The 21,845-nt window shown below is 39.8% G+C and overlaps 1 protein-coding gene and 1 pseudogene across 4 annotated transcripts in view; one reads left to right on the top strand and one right to left on the bottom strand.

The window, feature by feature from the left end:
- Positions 1-21,845, top strand: part of FRAS1 (Fraser extracellular matrix complex subunit 1) — a 447,355-nt gene that overhangs the window by 167,226 nt on the left and 258,284 nt on the right. For all 4 annotated transcript variants that reach the window (XM_059922796.1, XM_059922794.1, XM_059922793.1 and 1 more), the window contains exons 4-6: positions 4,022-4,114; positions 16,688-16,847; positions 18,568-18,701. In XM_059922796.1, coding sequence (XP_059778779.1) covers positions 4,022-4,114; positions 16,688-16,847; positions 18,568-18,701 — 387 coding nt within the window. The remainder of the gene's footprint in view (positions 1-4,021; positions 4,115-16,687; positions 16,848-18,567; positions 18,702-21,845) is intronic.
- LOC132366427 (cytochrome c oxidase subunit 6A1, mitochondrial-like) lies at positions 10,692-11,221 on the bottom strand (annotated as a pseudogene).

The raw sequence follows: 21,845 nt of genomic DNA, 5'->3' as shown, positions 1-21,845 counted from the left end.
TTTCTTTTTGAAAGATCCTTCTGGTTTTTCAAAGATAATGCGTAATATTGGAGATGAGGAGATCAGTTCAGAGGCTGTGAGAATAGTCCAGATGAGAGGATGTGTACCTGAATCGGAGTGCTGGTCATGTAGGGGTCAAGAGGAAAGGGCAGCCTCAGTAAGTATTTAGGGGATAGATCAGCAGAACTGAATGAAGGTAGGAGGGTGAGAGAAAGGAAAAGGAAAGGTGACTCACATATTTATGGCTTGATGACTAATTGGCTAGCTGAGCCACGAACTGATATTGAGAATATAGGAGAATGAGGAAAAGCATCTTATCTGGGAGGAGAACAGTGGTTTCAGTTTGGGGCACATTGAGTTTGAAGTGTTCGTGGAAGAGCCAGGTGGATGGATATGTCCAAAAGGCAGCTGGATGTCTGAGTCTACAGCTCAGAGGAGAAGACAGAGTTAGAGATATAATGTGGGTATCATTAGCAGGGAGACAGTAATGTAAACCTTTTGAATTAATGAGCTCATCCAAAGAGATTGTGTGAAAAAAGAACACAAGACCAAGGGTGGAATTTGGGGAGCACCATCTTTTAAGGGGAGATGAACATAAAAAAAGGGAACTTAGGAAGATTAAGAAGACATGGTCAGAGAGATAAGGGGTAAGAAATGATCAGAGAAGAGAACAGTGTTGTGGTAGCCAGGAGAGGAGGGAGTTTCCAGAAGGAGTTTGTATCAACAGTGTTGATCCCAGGTAAGGGAGTAAGTGGGAGAAGAATTTAATATGATCCATTGAATTTGGCAACATGTAGGCCACTGGTGGCCACACTGAAGTTGCTGTCAATGAGGTGGCGGGAGTGTATGCAGAGGCTCGAAGAGTGAATGGGAAGTGGGCAAAGGAAGGCCAAGTAGAGGCTACTCCTTCAGGCAGCTTCACTGAGAATGGAAGAAAGAAATGGGTTGTTAGGCAGACACCACCACATCTGTGGAGTTTCTTTGAACCTCCCATCCCCAACCATCGAGCCTCTTGGGTGTTGTTGTGTGCTTTGTACTTGCCCTTTTTACAGCCCTTCACCAGACTGCAAATGCTTGTTTGTCTGCTGAAGATGCTTAGTCAATATTTGTAGAATGACCAAACAACGGAAGGGAGAAGGTTTTGTTTTGGCTTTTGATATTACTATGAAATAGACATGATCACCTTGAGAGGGAAAGGGGGCTGACCTAGAAGAGAGAGAGAAGTTGAAGATATGGGGGATGGGGGAGACAGAGCGACAGAATGATAGAACTGGAAGAGGCCTTTAAAATGGATTTAGTCAGGCTTTCTCATTTTATAGACAAAGAAACAGGCTTTTAGTTGTTTAGTCGCTTGCTCAAAGATACAGAGCTAGACAGTGGCACAGCCATAACAAGAATCTTAGTCTCTGGCTCATGAGCCAGTGTAATTTCTACTCCACCATGTCTTTCCTTGTGTATCTCAGGAACATGTGTTGTTATTCGCATCTGCTGGGTACACTTACATTAGCTCATGGCACAAGTTAATGAATCACCATTGTACCCTAAACTAAATTATTACTGTTATTAATAGTAACTTGGGTTCCTATCATTTAAAAAAAATTTTAAAAAGCCTTTTTACAATGTATGTTTTGCTCATGGATTGACTGGAAATAACCAAGTGTCAATGGTAGTTCTGCTAGATATTTGTATCTATCTATCAGCTATCTATTCATCCTATTAACCATATATAATACATTCTGTATTCATATCCTATATCCATATAGAATAACTAGCTATAGAGTTAGATAAATAAGGTCAGAGAGAGAGACAGAGACAGAGAAAGATAAGAGAGATAAGAGAATGATAAGAGAAAGACAGAGAGATAAGGTCAGAGAGAAAGAGAACCACAGGTATTTAGAACATTGACTATCTAACCGGGTCCTGTCAGAACCAGTCTTCAGGATCTCTGAATAACATATATCCAAAGAGGACAATGCAATGCAAAGGGGCACTGTATTACATTGTGGGGTTTCGGCTGCAAAGTTCAATGCAGATAAGAATAGTGTTTCCTTAATCAAGCTGTAGTGAGAAATTATATATATATACACAACATACATCTATGTATATGTATACACACACACACACACACCCCCATATGCTTAGAAGAGTACCTGGCTATTCTAAGTACTCAGTTTTAGCTGTAATTATCACATGATCATCATCGTTATTGTTAGTTGGTTCCTCTAGATCCTAGGCAAGCAATCTTCATTGATGTCTCTTGCCCAAGTGGCCACTTCCTAACGCTCCCAGTGCAAAGCCTGCAGGGCAATAGGCTTACGTGTTCCCTGCAGCCCACAGCTCACAAGGCTATGCAAGGTTACATGGTTAGGTAGCAAGAGCTCCCTGTCTTTCTTTCTCCAAGTGCCACATTCAGAATTCTTTGCTCCTCCTTTAGCCCCAAATCACCTCTTTCATGTTCCAACAGAAATACAATAGGTAGATGCAAGATAGGGAACATCCACTCACAAATAAAGAATATCATATCTATAAAATGAGTTTTGAGGGCCAAGTCTGAAGACCAGTTTTTATATAAATCAAAGACAACTAATTTGGGGGCACAAAATATCTCTTGAAGTCCTTAATTTTGCCTGCCTCTGTCCCTCGCTCCCTGCTTCCATATTAGAATACAAACAACACTTGGATTATCTCATTTTCTATCTGGACGCTTAATGGAAATTAGGTTAATGTATTTTCTATATTTACTATCTTAGTGGAAGTTAGACAAGTGTAGGTTCTACTTGGGGTTCAGAGGGCACTTTTGTGAATAGTCATTAATGTTGTGCCATATGTACAATTTTATAAAATCCCATATCATATAAGTTTTATCCTTTATTAAGCAAATAAGAATTTGGTGATCACTGTTACTGATGTATTTATCTGTTTGGTGGATTAACAGTTGTGAAATAGTAGTCCCATTTCCCACCCACTCTTGAGGATGTAGTTATGTACAATTGACACTCTCTTGTAGGTACAATTCTTTTTAATGGAAGCAGCCCCAAATAACAAAGAAACATTAAGACATACATAATTTTTTCAATCTACCAGCTGAATTCTTTGTAGACTTTTATTCTGTGGATAAGTCATGATTTCCTGGTTAATTCAGGATCTCCTACCATTTTTGATCAAAATCGCTAATTACCCGTTCTGCCACATCTCTGGACTTGAGGAAATGGTAAGTGGAAGAGCAGGTTGAGTCAGAGGGTCTATTAATAGAAGGATTGGGCCCCAAAGACACATGTATGTGCCATAGTTTTAATAATCTTGGATAAACAGATCCTTCACAGTGGCAAATAGATGGTTAGTTAACATATGACAACTTCCCAATAAATCCTAAGGTATCCCGTGGAGGCCCATTCCCTTGATAGTGTCACGTATTGATAGGAAACACAATTGCAATTATAGAAACCCTGATAAACAATGTAGATCTTTATTGGAGCCCAGGAATTCTATCCAGCTCCCCACGGTACATGTGATACCTCCACAGCCATGCTATTTCCTCTCCCAGCTCTGTCCTTCAGTCACCTGCCCCTTGTGCTTTGCCACTCTGTGTCCCAGGTAAAAGTGAACATTAGAACTTTAGCTCCCCCCCTGCTGGCTCCATCAGGCATCTGTAGGATGTTAGAAGACCTGCCAGCTCTGTGGCCACCCCCGCCCAAGTCTTCTCTTCTCTGTTCTAGGGAAATAGAGCTCTTATCTCACCCCTACTGCTTTTCTGCTGTGACACTCAGATGGAGCATTTCTAGTGAATAAAATTCTTCACTTCATTACATGTGAAAAGATGTAGACAGTTTTCAAGGAAATTACTTTCACAAGGGGGTTCATTTTATCTTCGAGAGAAGCTCATCTTGACAGAATCCTTTTTGTTAGTGTATTCTGTTTATCCTGTTTATTATTGTCACCCATGGAAACTCATGAGAGTTAGTGAATCTGAAGTGACTGTTCGTTGCTGCTATTTTATGCTGAGCTGTTTTTAAATGCTCAGGGGGAAGTGCTTCAAATACCCGCCAACCAATGCTGCCCTGAGTGTGTGCTGAGGACTCCTGGATCTTGCCATCATGAAAAGAAAATTCACACGGTAAGTATTTTCTGACCCATGGTTGATTCAGTGTCTGTAGATCATTGACAAGGTAAAGCTGAGTGCTAAATTTGTGCTGACAAGAGAGGACTTTTTTCCCCTTTGTTTGGACTGTGGAGGACCTCAAGCTTATTTGACTTTCCGTGGGCATTAGGTTTCTTGAACAAGATTAAAATTGTCCCATTTATTCCATAGACCCACGTAAATATTTGTCAATTGAATTCGTGTCTGTATAAAGAGTAGTTTGAGAATGTTGATGATGAAGAAGTTGTAATGCTGAATAATAAAAGGGCCACCTTGCCTTTGTGTACCACATACACGTTTTTCACTTGATTTTATAAACAACCCTGAGTAGGTGAGTAGAGCAGATGTTATTACTCCTGTGTTAAAGATGGAAAAGTGGAATTGCAAAGAGTATAAGTTACTTGCCCCATATATTACCAATAAGTGGTATAACCTGGCTCAGAGCCCTGGTCTTTTGCTCCTCATTCAGGGTGGAGTTTCTAAACTTCAGCACTATTAACACTTTAGGCTTTGTCGTGGGGACCATCCTCTGCATTATAGAACGGTTAGCGGCATCTCTAGCCTCTACCCACCATTTAGTATCCTCTGAATTCCTGACAACCAGAAATGTCTGTAGGCATGGCCACATTTCCCCTAGGGGGCAAAATGAAAAGGCTCACCTCCCCCCATTTAGAACCACAGTACTAGAAATCAACCCTGAAGTTCTTTTATTATACTTTCTCATTCCAGATCCTGTGGGATTAATTTAGAGATATTAAATACTGATTTAAAAGGACTATTGCAAGGTTTATAGTAGAAAGTATGAAAATGGGATGGCTACAGTTCATCTCCACTCATGCCTACATGCTCCCCCGAGGCAGCAGGTGAAGTTGAATGTGTTAGAAAGAGGCTCTTTGCTTTAATCTTCATCTTCCACCTGATACAAAACTTTCCCCAAGTTAGTGTCTCTACCCATTCAGGAGCGAGCATAGGTTAGCCGGATTTGATATACCTGCTCTAGGCTGCTATTCAGTGTGTGTACCTAAAACTCAGTGAGTACAGTGCACTTTCCCCGTGGGACAGGATCACCTCACTTAAGCCACTGTCTCCACATTACCTGAGGAAGCCACTCTTTCACTTCTGCACAATGTATTGCTGAATGATACCCAAGCAGGATCTGTGCCTTCATACCATGTATCACCTTGTGCTGCTTGATTCAGTCTGCATTATGTAGGGTGATGGAAACTTCACACGCCACACAAGAGGATCCCTTGTGAAATGTAAAGTGCCGAAGGGCAGATTGGTGATGGAATTAACGCCAGTTCTTAATGGTTGGAACAGGTGTGTGGTTCAAGGTCAAAAACCTCAAGCTGAATCTTTCAAGTGAAAGAGCCCTAGGATCCAAAATAAGGCCAGGATCTGGGGGAACAACAGACATCTCAAATAAGAGGTGGTTCCAGGGACATGAGACATCAGAGTTCAATGACTCTTTGCATGGCCACTCTAATGACACTTGTCATTTGCTTGCTCGTGTTATGTTCATGCGCATGTGCAATCTTCTTATCTTGAATTAAGATTTCTGAGAACATTGACAATATTTTGTCTACCTTCATAGTGAGCCTCCTTGCCTCCCACCTAACCTGGTGAACTTTTCCCAGAGTAGGTGCTCAATAAACATCAGGACTCAAACAATGAGTAAATCCCTTCTCCAGCTTATCCATGTCCTTGTCCCAAGGGCATGTTGGTCTTGGACCAACTAACCTGTGTGGCGGGGCTGTTCAGGGACCACAGATCTGCTGATGGGTTAATTAGAAATCCGCTTGGTCTCCTACTTTTTCTGGAAGAGTTTAGAAAGTCCTTCTTCTCCCTGCCTCCCTTGCAATTCACCCCTTCGGCTCTGACACAGTACATGGGAAGCTCTAAACTGGGTAAGATCATGTCCATGCCTTGTTTTCCCATATGCAACTTTCAGAATGTACTCCCCTGAAAGTGTTAGAATTATATTTCTGGTACTTGATGTAACTGAGAAAAAGGCTGAATTTCAGGAATTGTAGTTTGAAGGGAAAAAAATCTCTAGTGGTCTACTTCTTCAAATAGAAACAGAAGAATGATTTTTTTTTTTTTAAGTTGAGACAAAATCCTCGAATTTTAGTCTTAATAAAGTGAAAACGATCATGTTTCTTGTCTTCCTGTTCTTCTTTCCTCTCTTTCTTCACCTTTTTAGATTCTTGCCAAATTTTTCTTAATATTATTCATTTCCTTGAGTGGGTTAAATGCTTGTCTGGGTTGGGTCTGAATCTCCCCTTGTCACTTGCATCACTAGGTTTTTTCCTGCATCTTGGAGCCTTTTCTGTTTTGCCCCCTTGGCTTGCTTGGGAAGCAGTTTCAGAGCACCTTCCTCTCCCGCTGAACAGCGGTAATCCTCTCTCTTTAGCCTCTGGCTTGCATCCCGTAGGACGAGTTATGGAGACTCTCTCCCAGTAGTTATAAAATAGCCTGGCGCTTTAAGAGCTTTGGAATGGTGAAGTGGAAGCTTTCCCCTGAAAGGGAGATTTAGAAGAGGCTTTAGGATAGAGCAAGTGTGGTGGGAGGGGCGTCTGTTGAAGTGATGCCGTCCCCAGAGAATAAAATTGAAGAGAAGGAAAGTCAAAGGTGGGTTGAGCTCAGGGTGGCATGAAGAGGCCACCTTTAATAAACAGCCTTGCCTCATGAGGGGACCTCTTTTGCTGGCATTGTGGGCAGCACCTTGTACAGCTGACGTTCCAGCAAGTCAAGACAAGTCCCCACATCTTCTCTGGAGTGAGGAAAACACTTGAGCCTTTTGGCTGACCAGGTTATTTAAGTTTTGCATGGGCTTATTACAGCCAGCATTTGGGTGACTATTTCATCCATGACCTCCCAAAGCTATCCTTTCAAATTAGCTGTCCTTTCAAATTAGCCCAACCTTGCCAACCAGTTAGGGAGACAAGCCTGAAATATGTTTTCCTAAAGAGTATTGGAATGCGTTTTCCCTGTTCTTTTCCCCACAAATTAGCCTGTGAAAGGGAGGAGAAAGGACCTTTAACCCCTTTCTTTTCCTCTTTACTAATTTAATCTCAGCACCAGATAATGTCATGTCTTAGAAGATGGTGCTTGGAGATTCACTGAAAAAGAAAGTGGTAGGTGGTAATGCCCTAGTGGCCGCATCCGATTGAATACAGGAGTGTGGAGGGAGAGGTCTGCTTGCTTTGCCTGCCTGTGAGGCTGAAAGGAGAACTAATTTATGTGTGTGAGGCAAGAAATGAATACTGAGTTCTGCAGCCTTGTTCTCTTCAAAGTAGAGGATGTAATTACAATATGCCTGGAACATCCCCAGGTATTTAGTATTCTGGATGTATAACATAACAGGAACAAATTATAGGAAGAAAAATTATTTTTTTGTTCTGTCAGTAAACCAGGCAAATACTTAATGACCTTTTCTTTCCTTTGGATTTATGTCAACAGCCAAGCCGACGTTATTTGGCTATGCAGAGGAATATATATAAGATATTGTCTGCAGAATGTGCTTTTGGCCAATGTCAAAATCACATGATTTCAAAAGGTATTAATGGTATTAAGATGGCACAGCTACAACACAGGTCTTGTGGAAGCATTGTTTTGTGTATGTATTATTTTTTGATTTTACAGAGCTTTCTTTGCTTGTTACAATGCTCATAAAAAATACAGCTTTTGTAAATGAGTATAGAAAACACTGTGAAATTTAAAAATATCTACCTGTCATCTATCTGTCTATCTATCTATCTATCAGCATGTACCAAACCCCTTGATCTCTGCTCTCTCTCTGCGGAGAGAGGTGTCACTGATTTAGGGATAAGAGTAGGAGATGAAAATGGAGGGGACTCATGTGACTTTTCTCAAAGAGAGAGGTGAGAATACTTCCTTTCCATCATTCTGTGCACTTTGGATCACTGTCTGGGCTTCCGTGGCTTTGACATCAAGAGTGGAGTCACCCTGACGAATGTTCTTTGTTATTCCCATAATTCTCAAGCTTATTGTGAAGGGAGAATCCCTTGCTTAATTTTATGTCTCTTGAGTCAGATAATAGATTCACATCATTAGAGAGCTTGAAGGTACCGAAGAGATTAGTTAATACAGCCCTCTCATTTTACAGTTGAGAAAACTTTGGTGATTGACAAGTTATTATAATTAATTTTTGTGGCCTCGTCTGAGAGGTGGTATGATTGCAAATGTTTAAGAAATGACAGTTAGTGTTTCTCAGTAGTGACAAAAACAAGCTCTTGTTTTAATGAAACGTCTAGATGTTTAGAAGCAATCTCCTAACTTTTAATAGAATAAAGACATTCACTTCAAGTTGTTTTATAAGCAGCTTTCAAATTTTACTTTATTTAAGATATGTAAATGATTCATTAGATATTTTAAACAGTACTTTGCTCTCTGATGACTAAAATGAATATTTGTTTATTGGTGAAAATTTGGAAAATAGAAAAGTATGCAAGCAGAAAAAAATCCACTAGTAATCTCCAAGCTATGAAAACCACTATTGCTTCCTCAGGTTTTTTTTTCTTGGGGGCGGAGGGGGAAGCCGGCAGTGAATATGGATGGATGGATAGATAGATAGATAGAGAAACATGTTTTTACATAATTGTAATTATACTATGTATACAGTTTATATCTTGCTTTTTTATATAACATTATGTTGTAAATAGTTCCCCAGCATACTCTTGGAGAACATGATTTCCTATTATTAGGCATTTGGGTAGCTTCCAATATTCACTAAAATATTTCCAATTTCGCTATGAGGAACAATGAGGTGGAATTCCTTGTATTTAAACTTTTTGGTTTGTCATTGATCATTTTCTCCAGATAACTTCTTAAAAGTGAAATTAGTAGGTCAAAGCATCTAAAGATCTTGAGTATTGAAGCTGTGACATCTGTGGTCATTAAAATTCAATTTTAAGTTGTCTGTGTCCAATGATAAACCCAGTGGGACTATCACGGATAGTATAGCTTCTTTTCAGGTCTGATTACCTAGGGTAGGCCCTGCCTGGCTGAGTTGTTCCAGGTGCTATCATGAGAGAAGGCTCTGTGTAGGAGCATTCCACTCCATTGTAGCTTCACTGACAATAGCTACTATGAATTTTAAACACTTTCCGTATCTGATATTAAAAGATATTATCTAATTTTATTTTAAATAATATTTCTTTGCAGTTAATAAAGTTGAATATTCCATAAGCTTGTTGCTATTTTTTTCCATTGGGATTTTTTTTCTTTTTCTTTAAATTGAGGTATAGTTGACTTACAATATAATATTAGTTTCAGGTGCACAACGTAGTGATTCAATTTTTATTTTTTTAATTTTATTTATTTATTTATTTTTGGCTGTGTTGGGTCTTCGTTTCTGTGCGAGGGCTCTCTCCAGTTGCGGCAAGTGGGGGCCACTCTTCATCGCGGTGCGCGGGCCTCTCACTATCGCGGCCTCTCTTGTTGGGGAGCACAGGCTTCAGACGCGCAGGCTCAGTAATTGTGGCTCACGGGCCCAGCTGCTCCGCGGCATGTGGGATCCTCCCAGACCAGGGCTCAAACCCGTGTCCCCTGCATTGGCAGGCAGATTCTCAACCACTGCGCCACCAGGGAAGCCCCTCAATATTTTTATACATCATGAAATGATCACCACTATGAGTCTAGCTACCATCTGTTATCATACAAAGTTATTACAATATTATTGACTATAGTCTCCATGCTGTACATTACATCCCCATGAGTTATTTATTTTATAACTGGAAGTTTGTACCTCTTAGTCCCCTTCACCTATTTCACCCCCATATATCCCCTCCACTCTGATAACCACCTGCTTGTTCTCTGTATCTGAGCCTGTTTTCGTTTGGTTTTGTTTGTTCTTTTGTTTTGTTTTTTAGATTCCATATATAAGTGAAGTCATACAATATTTGTCTTTCTCTGTCAGACTTATTTCACTAAGCATAATATCCTCTAGGTCCATCCATATTTTTGCAAACGGCAAAATTTCATTTTTTATGGCTGAGTAATATTCCTGTGTGTGTCTCTGTGTGTGTGTGTGTGTGTGTGTGTGTGTGTGTGACATCTTCTTTATCCATTCATCTCTTGATGGACACTAGGTTGCTTCCATATCTTGGCTATTACAAATAATGTTCCAGTGAACATTGGGGTGCATATATCTTTTTGAATTAGTGTTTTTGTTTTCTTCAGATAAATACTCAGAAGTAGAATTACTGGATCATATGGTAGTTCTATTTTTAATTTTTCCTCAAAAATTAAATCTCCATACTGTTTTCCAAGTGACTATATCAATTTACATTCCCACCAACATTACATGTGGGTTCCCTTTTCTTTACATCCTTGCCAACACTTGTTATTTCTTGTCTTTTTGATAATAGCCATTCTGACAGGTATGAGGTGATATCTCACTGTGGTTTTGATTTGTATTTCCCTGATAACTAGTGGTGACTAGTGATGTTGAGCATCTTTTCATGGTCCTGTTGGCCATCTTTATGTCATCTTTGGAAAAATGAATATTCAGGTCCTCTGTCCATTTTTTTTTTTTTTTTTTCATGACTAAGTTATTTATTTAAGCCATCTCCTGCCATAAGCAAAGGGACGGAAGATCAGTATAATGGTCATCAAGTATAATGGTCATCACTGGATACAAGAAGGTGAGCTTAACGTCTCGAACACTTTTCTGGTCCATGTGTGCAGAGTAATGGTCCAACCAGTGCTGTGGTCCCCACTGGGTAATGGTCCAGGTTCTCTTTATTCGTCTTCATAGCCAGTTGGAAGCGGATTCACATGAGGGTTATGGAATAGGGTATGGTTACCATTTCCCCAGGGAAAGGGCTTGGACCTGATGCGGAGATGGGAGTAGGTGACGAACTCGGGTCTCTCCTCCTCTCCGTGGTGCGACTTAAGGAACACGTTCAGCATGCTCACTCCCACCCCGGGGAGCGCCACGAAGTAGCTGAGCCCTCCTCGCCGTGGGCGCCACTCGACATAGGCCGGCTCAGCAGCCGGGAACGACCTAGCAGCCCAGAAACCCGGGTTACAGCTGCCGTCGCCATCTTCGACGAGAACTGCCGCAGCGCCGGAAGCGGAAAACTGCCCATTTTTTAATTGGACTTTTTTTTTTTATTGAGTTGTATGTGTTCTTTTTATATTTTGGATATTAACCCCTTACAGATGTATCATTTGCAAATATCTTCTCCCATTCAGTGGGCTGCCTTTTCATTTTGTGGAGGTTTCCTTCACCGTGCAAACGCTTTTTAGTTTGATGTAGCCCCATTTGTTTATTTTTGCTTTTGTTTCCCTTGCCTGAGGAGACAGAACAAAAAAATATTGCTAAGACCCATGTCAAAGAGCATACAACCTATGTTTTCTTCTAGGAGTTTTATGATTTCAGGTCTTATATTTAAGTCTCTAATCCATTTTGAGTTTATTTTTGTATATGGTATAAGAAAATGGTATAGTTTCATTCTTTTACATGTAGCTGTCCAGTTTTTCCAGCATCACTTATTGAAGAGGTCATCCTTTCTCTATTGTATATTCTTGCCTTCTTTGTCTTAGATTAATTGACCACAAGTGGTGACCTTATTTCTGGGCTCTCTATTCTGTTCCACTGACCTATGTGTCTGTTTTTATGCCAGCCCCATACTGTTTTGCTTACTATAGCTTTGTAGTATAGTTTGAAATCAGGGCGTGTGATACTGCCAGCTTTGTTCTTCTTACTCAAGATGGCTTCAGCTATTTGGAGTCTTTTGTGGTTCCATACAAATTTTAGAACTATTTGTTACAGTTCTGTGAGAAATACCCTGAGTATTTTGATAGAGATTGAGTTGAATCTGTAGATTACCTTGGGTGATATGAACATTCTAACAATATTAATTCTTCCATAGCATGAGCACAGCATACCTTTCCATTTCTCTTTCAATTTTTTTCATTGATGTCTTTTAGTTTTTAGAGTACAGGACATTCACTTCCTTAGTTAAATTTATTCCTAGGTATTTTATTCTTTTTGATGCAACTGTAAATTGGATTGTTTTCTTTATTATTATGTAATGACCACATTTATTTTTTTATTATAGTCTTTGTTTTAAAGTCTGTTTTGTCTGATCAGAGTAGTGCTACTCCAGCTTTTTTTTCATTTCCATTTGCATGGAATACCTTTTTCTATCCTTTCCCTTTCAGGCTATGTGTGTTTAGTGAGTCTCTTGAATGCAGCATATAAATGGGTCTTTTTTTTAAATCTATTCACTCTATGTCTTTTGATTGAAGCATTTATTCCATTTACATTTAAAGTGATTATTGGTAAGTATGTACTTGTTGCTATTTAGTTAATTGTTTTCTGATTATTTTGGGTACTTCTTTGTTCCTTTCTTCTTCTTTTAGTCTCTTCCCTTGTAGTTTGATGAGTTTCTTTCTATTTTTTGTGTATCTATTGTAGATTTTTGGTTTGTGGTTACATTAAGGTTCATATATATTGATTGATATCTATATACATGGCTGTTGGTTTTAAGCTGATAGTTACTTAAGTTTGAACACATTCTAAAGGCACTACATTTTTACTCCACCCCACATGTTTTATGTTTTTAATGTCATGTTTTACATCTTTTTACTTTGTATATTCCTTAACTACTAATTGTAGTTTTAGTTGATTTTACAATTTTTGCTTTTCAAATTTTACTTGCTTTTTCAATAGTTGATACATTACCTTTACTATATATTTGCCTTTACCAGTGAGTTTTTTTTTTTGTTCATATATTTTCATATTTCTAGTTATGACCTTTTCTTCTCTGCTTAAAGAAGACCCTTTAACACTTCTTGTAAGGTCGGTTTAGTGGTGATGAAATCTTAGTTTTTGCTTGTCTGGGAAGCTCTTTATCTTGCCTTCAATTCCAAATGATAGCCTTGCTGGGCAGAGTATTGTTGGTTATAAGTTTTTTTTCCTTTCAGCACTTTAAATATATCATTCTACTCCCTTATGGCCTGCAAAGTTTCTGCTGAAAAATCAGTTGATAGCCTTATGGGATTTCCCTTGAATATTATGCATAGTATTCCTCTTGCTGCCTTTGAAATTCTCTCTCTGTCTTGCCTTATTAATCATGATGTGTCTTGGTGTGGATCTCTTTGGGTTCATCTTCTTTGGGACTATTTCCTTCCCCATGTTAGGGAAGTTTACAGCCATTATTTCTTCAAATAAGTTTTCTGCCCCTTTCTTTCTCTCTCCTCCTTCTGAGATCCTGATAATGCAAATGTTAGTATGCTTGATATTGTCTCAGAGGTTCCTTAAACTATCCTCATTTTTAAAAATTCTTTTTTTTTTCTTTGTGCTGTAATGATTGAGTGATTTCCATTAGTCTGTCTTCCATGTTGCTTATATATTCTTTTGTAACATCTAATCTGCTCTTGATTCCCTCTAGCATATTTTTCCTTTTAATTATTGTATTCTTCAGTTCTGATTGTTTTTTTTTTTTATATTTTCTCTTTGTTGAAGTTTTCACTGTGTTCTACCATTCTTCTCCTAATTTCTATAAGCATCTTTATAACCATTGCTTTGAATTCTTTATTAGGTAAATTACTTATCTTTATTTCATTGGAGTTGTTTTTCCTGGGGTTTTATCTCATTCTTTCTTTTGGAACAAATTCTTCTCTTTTCTCATTTGTTTGATTTTCTGGGTTTGCTTCTGTGAATTAGGTGAAACAGTTATCTCTCCTGGTCTTAAAGGTGTGGCCTTGTGTAGAATTGTTCCTATGTAGATTTTGTGTGCCAGGTGACCTTGGCAGTTGGGACTGGAGCAGGATGGCAGGGGTGGGTTTTAGGGCATGTCAGGCAGGGCTGGGGCCTCCCTGGCAAGATGCCTGGAACTGAAGTGGACACTGACCAAGGCTTTCCTGGGCTGGATTGGGGTTGCTACCTTGGTGGCATGGCTAGAGGTGGAGTGGGCACAGGCTGGAAGGTGTGCTGGGGCCACCTTGGCAGGCCGGCTAGAGGGCCAGGTTCTTTTCAAACCACTGCCTCTGTGCTGGGACTCAGAGAGAGTGAGTTTGTGCATAAGCCCTTTAAGAGGGGAGTCTTGGTTTCCCATAGCTCTCTGGCTTTCCCCAATGTAAGTCCCACAGGTTTTCAAATCCAGTTATGGGGTCTTATCTTCCTGGTGCAGGTCTCAGGGCTGTAGTGCCCAGTGTGGGGCTGGAACTCCTCACTTCTTAGGGAGGTCCTCCAAGTTTGTGATATTCATTCGGCTTTTGAATTTCCTGCCAGGGGTATGGGGTTACCTCCTACCCATCTCAATGAGGTTTTTTTCTGTATATCCTTAATTGTAGAAGAGCTGTTCTGCTAGTCTGCAGGTTGTTCTTAGAGAGAGTTGTTGTTCTATATGTAGTTGTAATTTTGGTGCCTCCATGGGAGGAGGTGAGCTCAGAATCTTCCTACTCTACCATCTTGATCTTGCCTCCAGTCTTTTCTTATTGCTTGTAAATGATTTTATATAGTGGAGTATAATTCTAATTAATATAATTTGCTGTTTTTAAAAATCAGTTTGTCATTTTCCTTTTAAATTTTTTTTATAATGTATATTTGACAGACTTTGAAAATTTTAACTTATCAGAACCTATTAATTTTTCTCTTACAATTTCTTCCTTTGCTTTTATGCTTAGGCCTTTCAAAGCATAAAGGTCAATTGCCTGCTATCTTTTATTAGCCAATAGTTTATTAGCAAGTTGTGGACTTGCCCATTTATATGCTACACTAAATTTGAAATTTTATATTTAATTACAGAAGAAGTAAAAATTGATAGGAGAGGACTTGGCCTTGGCATCCAAGTCTGTTGCCGTGATCACAGTCAGCCCATAGGTGTGAAAAGGAGTAGGAAGACCATGGACTCATGCAGTGGAGAGAAGGGAGAGGATTGAGCACCTCCTACCTGCCACTCCCCTTGCTGGCTCTTTAACAACTGCCTCGTTTAACCTTTACAATAACCAAGTGCACAAGATATCGTCATACCATTTAAGTTTTCTAGACCAGGAAGCTGAGATCTAGAAAGATTACATCACTCTCATAGTCCCCAAGGCAGGGAGAGCTGAGCCTGGATCTGAGAACATGCATGCATCCAAGGAAATCCTTGGTTCATCCAACTCAGTGCATTCCTTGCATTTCTGCCCTCTTGTACTCCCAGCAAGTCCACCTAAAGAAATTAATTTTCATGATGGTAAGGTGAGGGCTTGGTTCCCAAATAATTGGATGACCGTGACTACCTATTACTATTATTGTTACAATAATAGCACAGGTTATTAGTAATTCCAAAATATCAGACTTGGCATGCTTGCAACCTGGCAGCAATTTGCAGAATAAAGGGGCAGTGACTTGTTTAAGTAAGACAGAGTCCTTTTGTGTTTGAGAGAGGTGAATAATTATTCTGGATGCTGGCTTGAGGAGAAGCAAGAGAATGTTTATTTTCTATGCTTCTCAGTGATACAGTTGAAATCCCCAGATTATATTTAGATGACTGAGCACTGGGTGTGTGTGATGTTTTTAATAGAAATCTATATATGATTTGTGCTGAATCAGATATCATCATATGCTACATTTAATAGAGGCAAAGGAATACGATATTTAAGAAAATGTTATAAGAGGAAAACTTTATGGATTAAGCTCATTTTTTTTCATACATTTTTTAAAAGGCCACCATCATTCCACTCTGCCATTGAGAACATAACGTATTTTGACAGCTACTTCCCCAAACAATCAACATACTTGTAGCTTTTGATATTCAGGGTTTACCCCTGCCCTCACTCTGCATCACATCTGAGAGTGGCTCATTTAGATACTTTTGGGGCTTAGTAAATCATATAACTCAAAACATAGATCTGTTAGATCATCGATACAGTGCCAGCTTTGGGAATGTCGTATCCCAGCCTAAAGTGGGCTAGGGACATTCTGTGTGTGTAGAAGGACACCCTCGCCAGGAATTAGTTTGCTCTACAATTTGGACCAGGTGCCTCCTGCTGGATATGACAGGTTCCCTGGGACCATAAGATCACTGGAACGGGAGAGAGAGAAAGAGGGGTGGGGGGAGGGAGAGAGAGAGAGAGAACACAAATATGGGAACTCATCAGGGTAAAAAGTAAAGGCCAAAAAAAAAAAAGCATAATACAGAGTGAGAGCTATATTGAAAATAATATAACTATTATAAAGAATTCAGTAGTTAAACGTGTATGTGTGCATATTTTACTTTGGTCTTCATAGAATTTTTTAAATGATGGGATTGGGGTCATTTTTATTTTATTTTTGTGCTTTTCTGAAATTTTCAAATGTAAAATTTTAGGGATAAAAAAGGAAAAATACAACTCAATTTTAAAATTGGTCTCTGACTTAGAATATTGCAAACCCTGGTCTCAGCCTTGCAAGCCTAGAGCCTTCTTCCATCTCTCCTGAGCTCCATCCTGTATTTGTTTAAAAGAAGGCTTGTTTCTGTTTGGTCAAATGAAAGCCTATATTCTGACAATAATTTTCTTTTCTTTTTTTTTTTTTTCCCTAACGCACAGCATGGGACAGAGTGGGCCTCCTCCCCATGCAGTGTGTGCTCTTGCAGTCATGGGGAAGTCCGATGCAGTTCCCGACCATGCCCACCACTGTTGTGTGGACACCAGGAGCTGGAATTCATCCCTGAAGGAAGCTGCTGCCCAGTCTGTGTGGGCCCTGGGAGTGAGTATGAGCTTGTAGAGAGAGACCCTCTTTGCCTTTGAGGTTTACCTGGTGACATCCCAACTCTTCTCTTTCTTGCTCAGTGTGGTACAAAGATCCCTAACCCCATTCCTTATTGGAACCGAGGTGTAGCCTTGCACATGGCAGAAGCGATGTTGCAGAGACTGAGCTCCATTCCAAACTTGAGATTCTGGGACTCTCTGATTTATTATTTTGCCTTGGCCAGATGCAATCCCTCTGTGTTCATAGCTCCTAAGAAGGAAAGGCAGGAAGGACAAGACCCTTTGCTATGATTGCATAAGGCCAAGGTATTAATAGTTCCTCCTGCCTCTCGGTGGAGAGAAGAAAGAACAAATCACTTCTCCATGTAGTAACACTACCACTAATTCTGCTGGCTGGTCTTTCAGTTGACATAACATCTTTCTCCAAAACACACCAAGTAGGAAGCAGGTATTTCATTTGTCTTTATGGCCTCTTTGCTGTGGAGATTATGCCTGCCTGCAAACAAAGGCATGGCTCAGCAAGCCAAGGGCGTGCTTCCAGAAGCCATGCTTGGACCACATACCCTTTTATTACATTTTAGCGATATATGTCCCTTTCCATTTTTATAATTAAGTAGTGTTTGCTTCATGATAAATATGAATTATTGCCATTTCTGTATTATATTCTCTCCTGGTGTATAATAGCTAAAATTACTCTTTTTAAATAGCACCTGGAAGCTACACTCTATCCTTGCCTTTTCTCTTTAAAAAGACCTCTGGTTTCTTTCTGATCCCCAGTTATTCCATTCCTGGCAACTGTTTACCCTGGAGAACCCTTCTGGGGATTAAAAAGTATGGTTAGGGAAGGATGAAAGTAGAATGCATTCCTCATGCATTTCAGATGTCATCCACCGGAAAAGGACGGGCAGCTGCTTTGGGCCAAATAACCCTACAAGTAAAAATACTCCAACAACAGAGTTTAGGGATGGGGTAGAGAGTGGGCTGTCTGGGTTTGTGGGCTCCTTTCTTACATTTTAGGGTGCTTTCTTGTTGGCTGTCCATGAGAAAGATCTATTGGGAGCATTTTGCCTGGAGGGATTAGAAGATCAGCCAGCACCAACTCCGTAATTTACTGGGTGCATAATAAAAATGCAGGACCCCTTGTTCAAAAAGCAGGGGGAAAAAGCTTTTATTTTCTTCCGTGGTTTTTGCAACCTGTCCTGTTTTTAATTTATTATTCATGTCACACTCCCTAAGGCATGGGGATATTTGCTGGGTGGGTAAGACCCCCCCCCCACAACAGGTACCCTGGGTCCCCCCTCTACTTGGTGCTTAGGGTACATGAACTCCCCAGGTACCCACACCCAGGTCCCTGCTATGGTTGGAGGGTGGCAGCTTTCACTGGGCATGGATTTGGGGTCAGGCTCCTGAGAACCCAGAAGGCAAGGAGGCAGCGGGGAGGTAGGGCCGTGCATGAGTGAGACCCCAAACCCCTAGCACATGCTACCTGTCGCACATGCTACCCACTGCACCAGATTTCACTTATGAAACTCAGAGAGAAAGTTAAGAGCTGCATACAGTGACTGCAGAGCAATACCCTAAGCACGGGGCCCCGTTGTTCGCACTGCGCCCCCGAGCACAGGGCCCTGTGTGACTGCACTGGCCGCACACGCATGCAGGCAGCCCTGGGATCAGCACGTGCAGTCCCCCCGGTAATCCTTATTGCTCTGACCTTCCAGAACCCTGTTCCTACGAAGGCCGTGTGTTTCAGGATGGTGAGGACTGGCCGTTGAGTCGGTGCGCCAAGTGTGTGTGTAGAAACGGGGTCGCCCAGTGCTTCACGGCTCAGTGTCATCCTCTGTTTTGTAACCAGGTAAGGAAGACAGCCTCAGAATGGATCCCTCACAGACTGTTAACTTCACTGTTCAGGAACTTGGGAGTCTCTTCTGAGATTTTGTCAGGCAGACCTCGGAAGTACTGAGAACTAAGAAGCAAAGGCTGTTTTATTTTCCTTAGACTTTTGGAGACCACCGCTGAGAGATTTCTTTTACCCTTAGATGCTGCAGATAGGTCTAACTACCAGCCATTTAGGCTAATTGTTACATAATGAAACTGAGCCTTCAGGGTACACATAAAGAAGCTGCCAAACTCTAGTTGCAGATGTTCCAAAAATGTGAAGCTAAACATCTGGAAAATTCAGTAAGATGACCAGGATTGTTATTGTTTTTCAATGCATAGGTATAGTCCGCTTTTTAAAGATGTATACATGTCTTTGAACCTGATTATCCAGATGTACTTATTTAATTTTTATTAGATAGTGATTCAAATTATCAAAGGATTTTCTCCAGGGAGGTTTAAAATAGGGGGACCTTGTTCTTCATTTAAAGCTGATCTGATTTTCAAAACATTAGGCTCTTCACACAGATTTACAATAGAAAATCAATTGCAAATAAATTTGGTGTACATGGTATTTTATAGTGTTTTCTTCTTCCAGTAGCTCCTATGGATGTTTCTTAGCAGTTGACAGATAACCATGGAAGGAGTTTGCCTCCAGTTGAAAAATAGCTCATTTTTTGATCTAAGAAAAAGCTGGAAGCCAACATTCAGTTGATACAGAGCAGTACTTTGTGTCAAATAAAACAAAATCAATAACATGGCACACTCTGACAATTGGGCAATATTTTTAAAGGCAGACAAAAGGCAATTAGGCAAGAATGCTAAATGCCAAATAAAGGGAAAATGTATCAATTGAAAGACTAGATTGTATTACCCACACTACAGAAACTACTGCACACGTGTCACACCTCTCAATTCATCACAAAGTCTTGTCCTAGCTTTCAGATTACAAATGAGCTTCTTGGTAGAGTTGCATAATATCTTACATTCAGAAGATATTGTAGTGTTGGGGCATTTTGATTTACACATTCCAGGCTTTAGTCCCCTTGTGTAAGAAGGTTAATTAAGCAGTTTGCCACCATTACAGTAAGGGAGGTGGGAGAACGGATAGAGGAAACACTCCATTGTGAACCTTCTGTTTTAAGTCTTTAAAAACTTAACCCTGACTGCATATCAGGGGTTAGCTTGGAATAATTGAAAGTACTGGTTCCCATTCTAAAAAAACATTAAAGATAAATTCTAGCTTCAAACAGTACTCACTTATAGTTTGCATTGTTTAACTCAAAAAGATGAAATTTGTTGCCATACTTTAGAGCTAATTGCTATGCAAGCATTCTGAAGTCTTGGAAATAGATTGATCTTAATCACTCTTGCATCAAGTCTGTAGTTTTGCCTTGACATTAAAAACTACCCAACTGTCAGACTATTTAAACGATTTTTCTTGATTTAATATCACTATTAACCATTGGGTGTTCTGATAATATAAAGAGATGCTGTAGAATTAGCGCCTTTGTTGGAAACATTCTCACCGCCACCATCTGCCCATCACCATCCCCACACTGGGGGCATATATTATGTGCTAATCATTAATTTTAAGAGCTTTTAATTTGCGTAACAACCCTCTGAAGTAGGAACTATTATTATCATCCCATGTTATAGTAGATAAAACTGAGATACGGAGTTTAATTTGCTCAAGGTACCACAGTTATGAACTGTCATTGCTTCTAACCTAGGCAGTTATATACATCACAACCTCAACAGACCACACCTGACATATTTTTAACCATTACACTATATCGCCTCCCAAAATGATGAGTTACATATCATTTATGTATAATAATAATCACAAAACAATAGTTGCTAACATCATTGAGCATGATTGCAAGCCTTTTATATGTATTAACTCATTCATTTTTAAAAATTCATTCATTTAAGAAAAAACACAAGTTCATCAGAAGAAATGCATTTCCAGGTCTTGAGCTTTAGAAAAATTTGATTTTTAATATAAAGTGTTTTTTAAATTGTAAAAGGAATCTGTATTCATTAAGGAAAGTTTGCAAAAAGTGGAAAAGCAGAGAAGAAAATAATCTTCCATATTTCCACCATTCCAAAAGATCACAGTAGAATTTTTTTTGGAATTTATTCCAGTTTTTTGGTAGGCAAATGTGGATATATTTGTTTGCATAGTTATAATCAGATGTTAGGAGTTAGTGATCATCTCTGACAAAAGGAGAAATTCCTGTGTTCAAATAAGGGGTTGCTCCCTTAGTGGGTGATGTAAATTCATACTGAAATTACTTGCCTTCAGCTTCTGTCCAGATGCCTTGTGAACAGAGCCCTAGCCCATCCACATTTTTGTAGGCTCATTAAAATGTTCAGTCTGATGAGAGTTCTTCCTTATACTATTATCACCAATTTTTTTTTAATAGATCTTTATTGGAGTATAATTGCTTCACAGTACCTTGTTAGTTTCTGTTGCACAACAAAGCGAATCAGCCATATGCATACACATGTCCCCACCCCTCCCTCTTGAGCCTCCCTCCCATCCTCCCTATCCCACCCCTCTAGGTCATCGCAAAGCACCGAGCCCATCTCCCTGTGCTATGCTGCTGCTTCCCACCAGCCAACTATTTTACATTCTGTAGTGTATATACGTCGATGCTGCTCTCAGCCCCAACTTCACCCTCCCACCCCATGTCATCAAGTCTATTCTCTATGTCTACCTCTTTATTCCTGCCCTGCAACTAGGTTCACCAGTACCATTTTTTTTTTTTTTTTTTTTAGATTCCATATATATGTGTTAGCATACGGTATTTGTTTTTCTCTTTCTGACTTACTTCACTCTGTATGACAGACTCTAGGTCCATCCACGTCACTACAAATAACTCAATTTCATTTCTTTTTATGGCTGAGTAATATTCCATTGTATATATGTACCACATCTTCTTCATGCATTCATCTGTTGATGGACAGTTAGGTTGGTTCCATGTCCTGGCTATTGTAAATAGTGCTGCAGTGAACATTGTGGTGCATGTCTCTTTTTGAATTATGGTTTTCTCAGGGTATATGCCCAGTAGTGGGATTGCTGGGTCGTATGGTAGTTCTATTTGTAGTTTTTTAA

The sequence above is a fragment of the Balaenoptera ricei genome, chromosome 5 (genome assembly GCF_028023285.1).
Source record: "Balaenoptera ricei isolate mBalRic1 chromosome 5, mBalRic1.hap2, whole genome shotgun sequence".
Lineage (NCBI taxonomy): Eukaryota > Metazoa > Chordata > Mammalia > Artiodactyla > Balaenopteridae > Balaenoptera > Balaenoptera ricei.
This window is presented reverse-complemented; position numbering and strand designations above follow the sequence as displayed.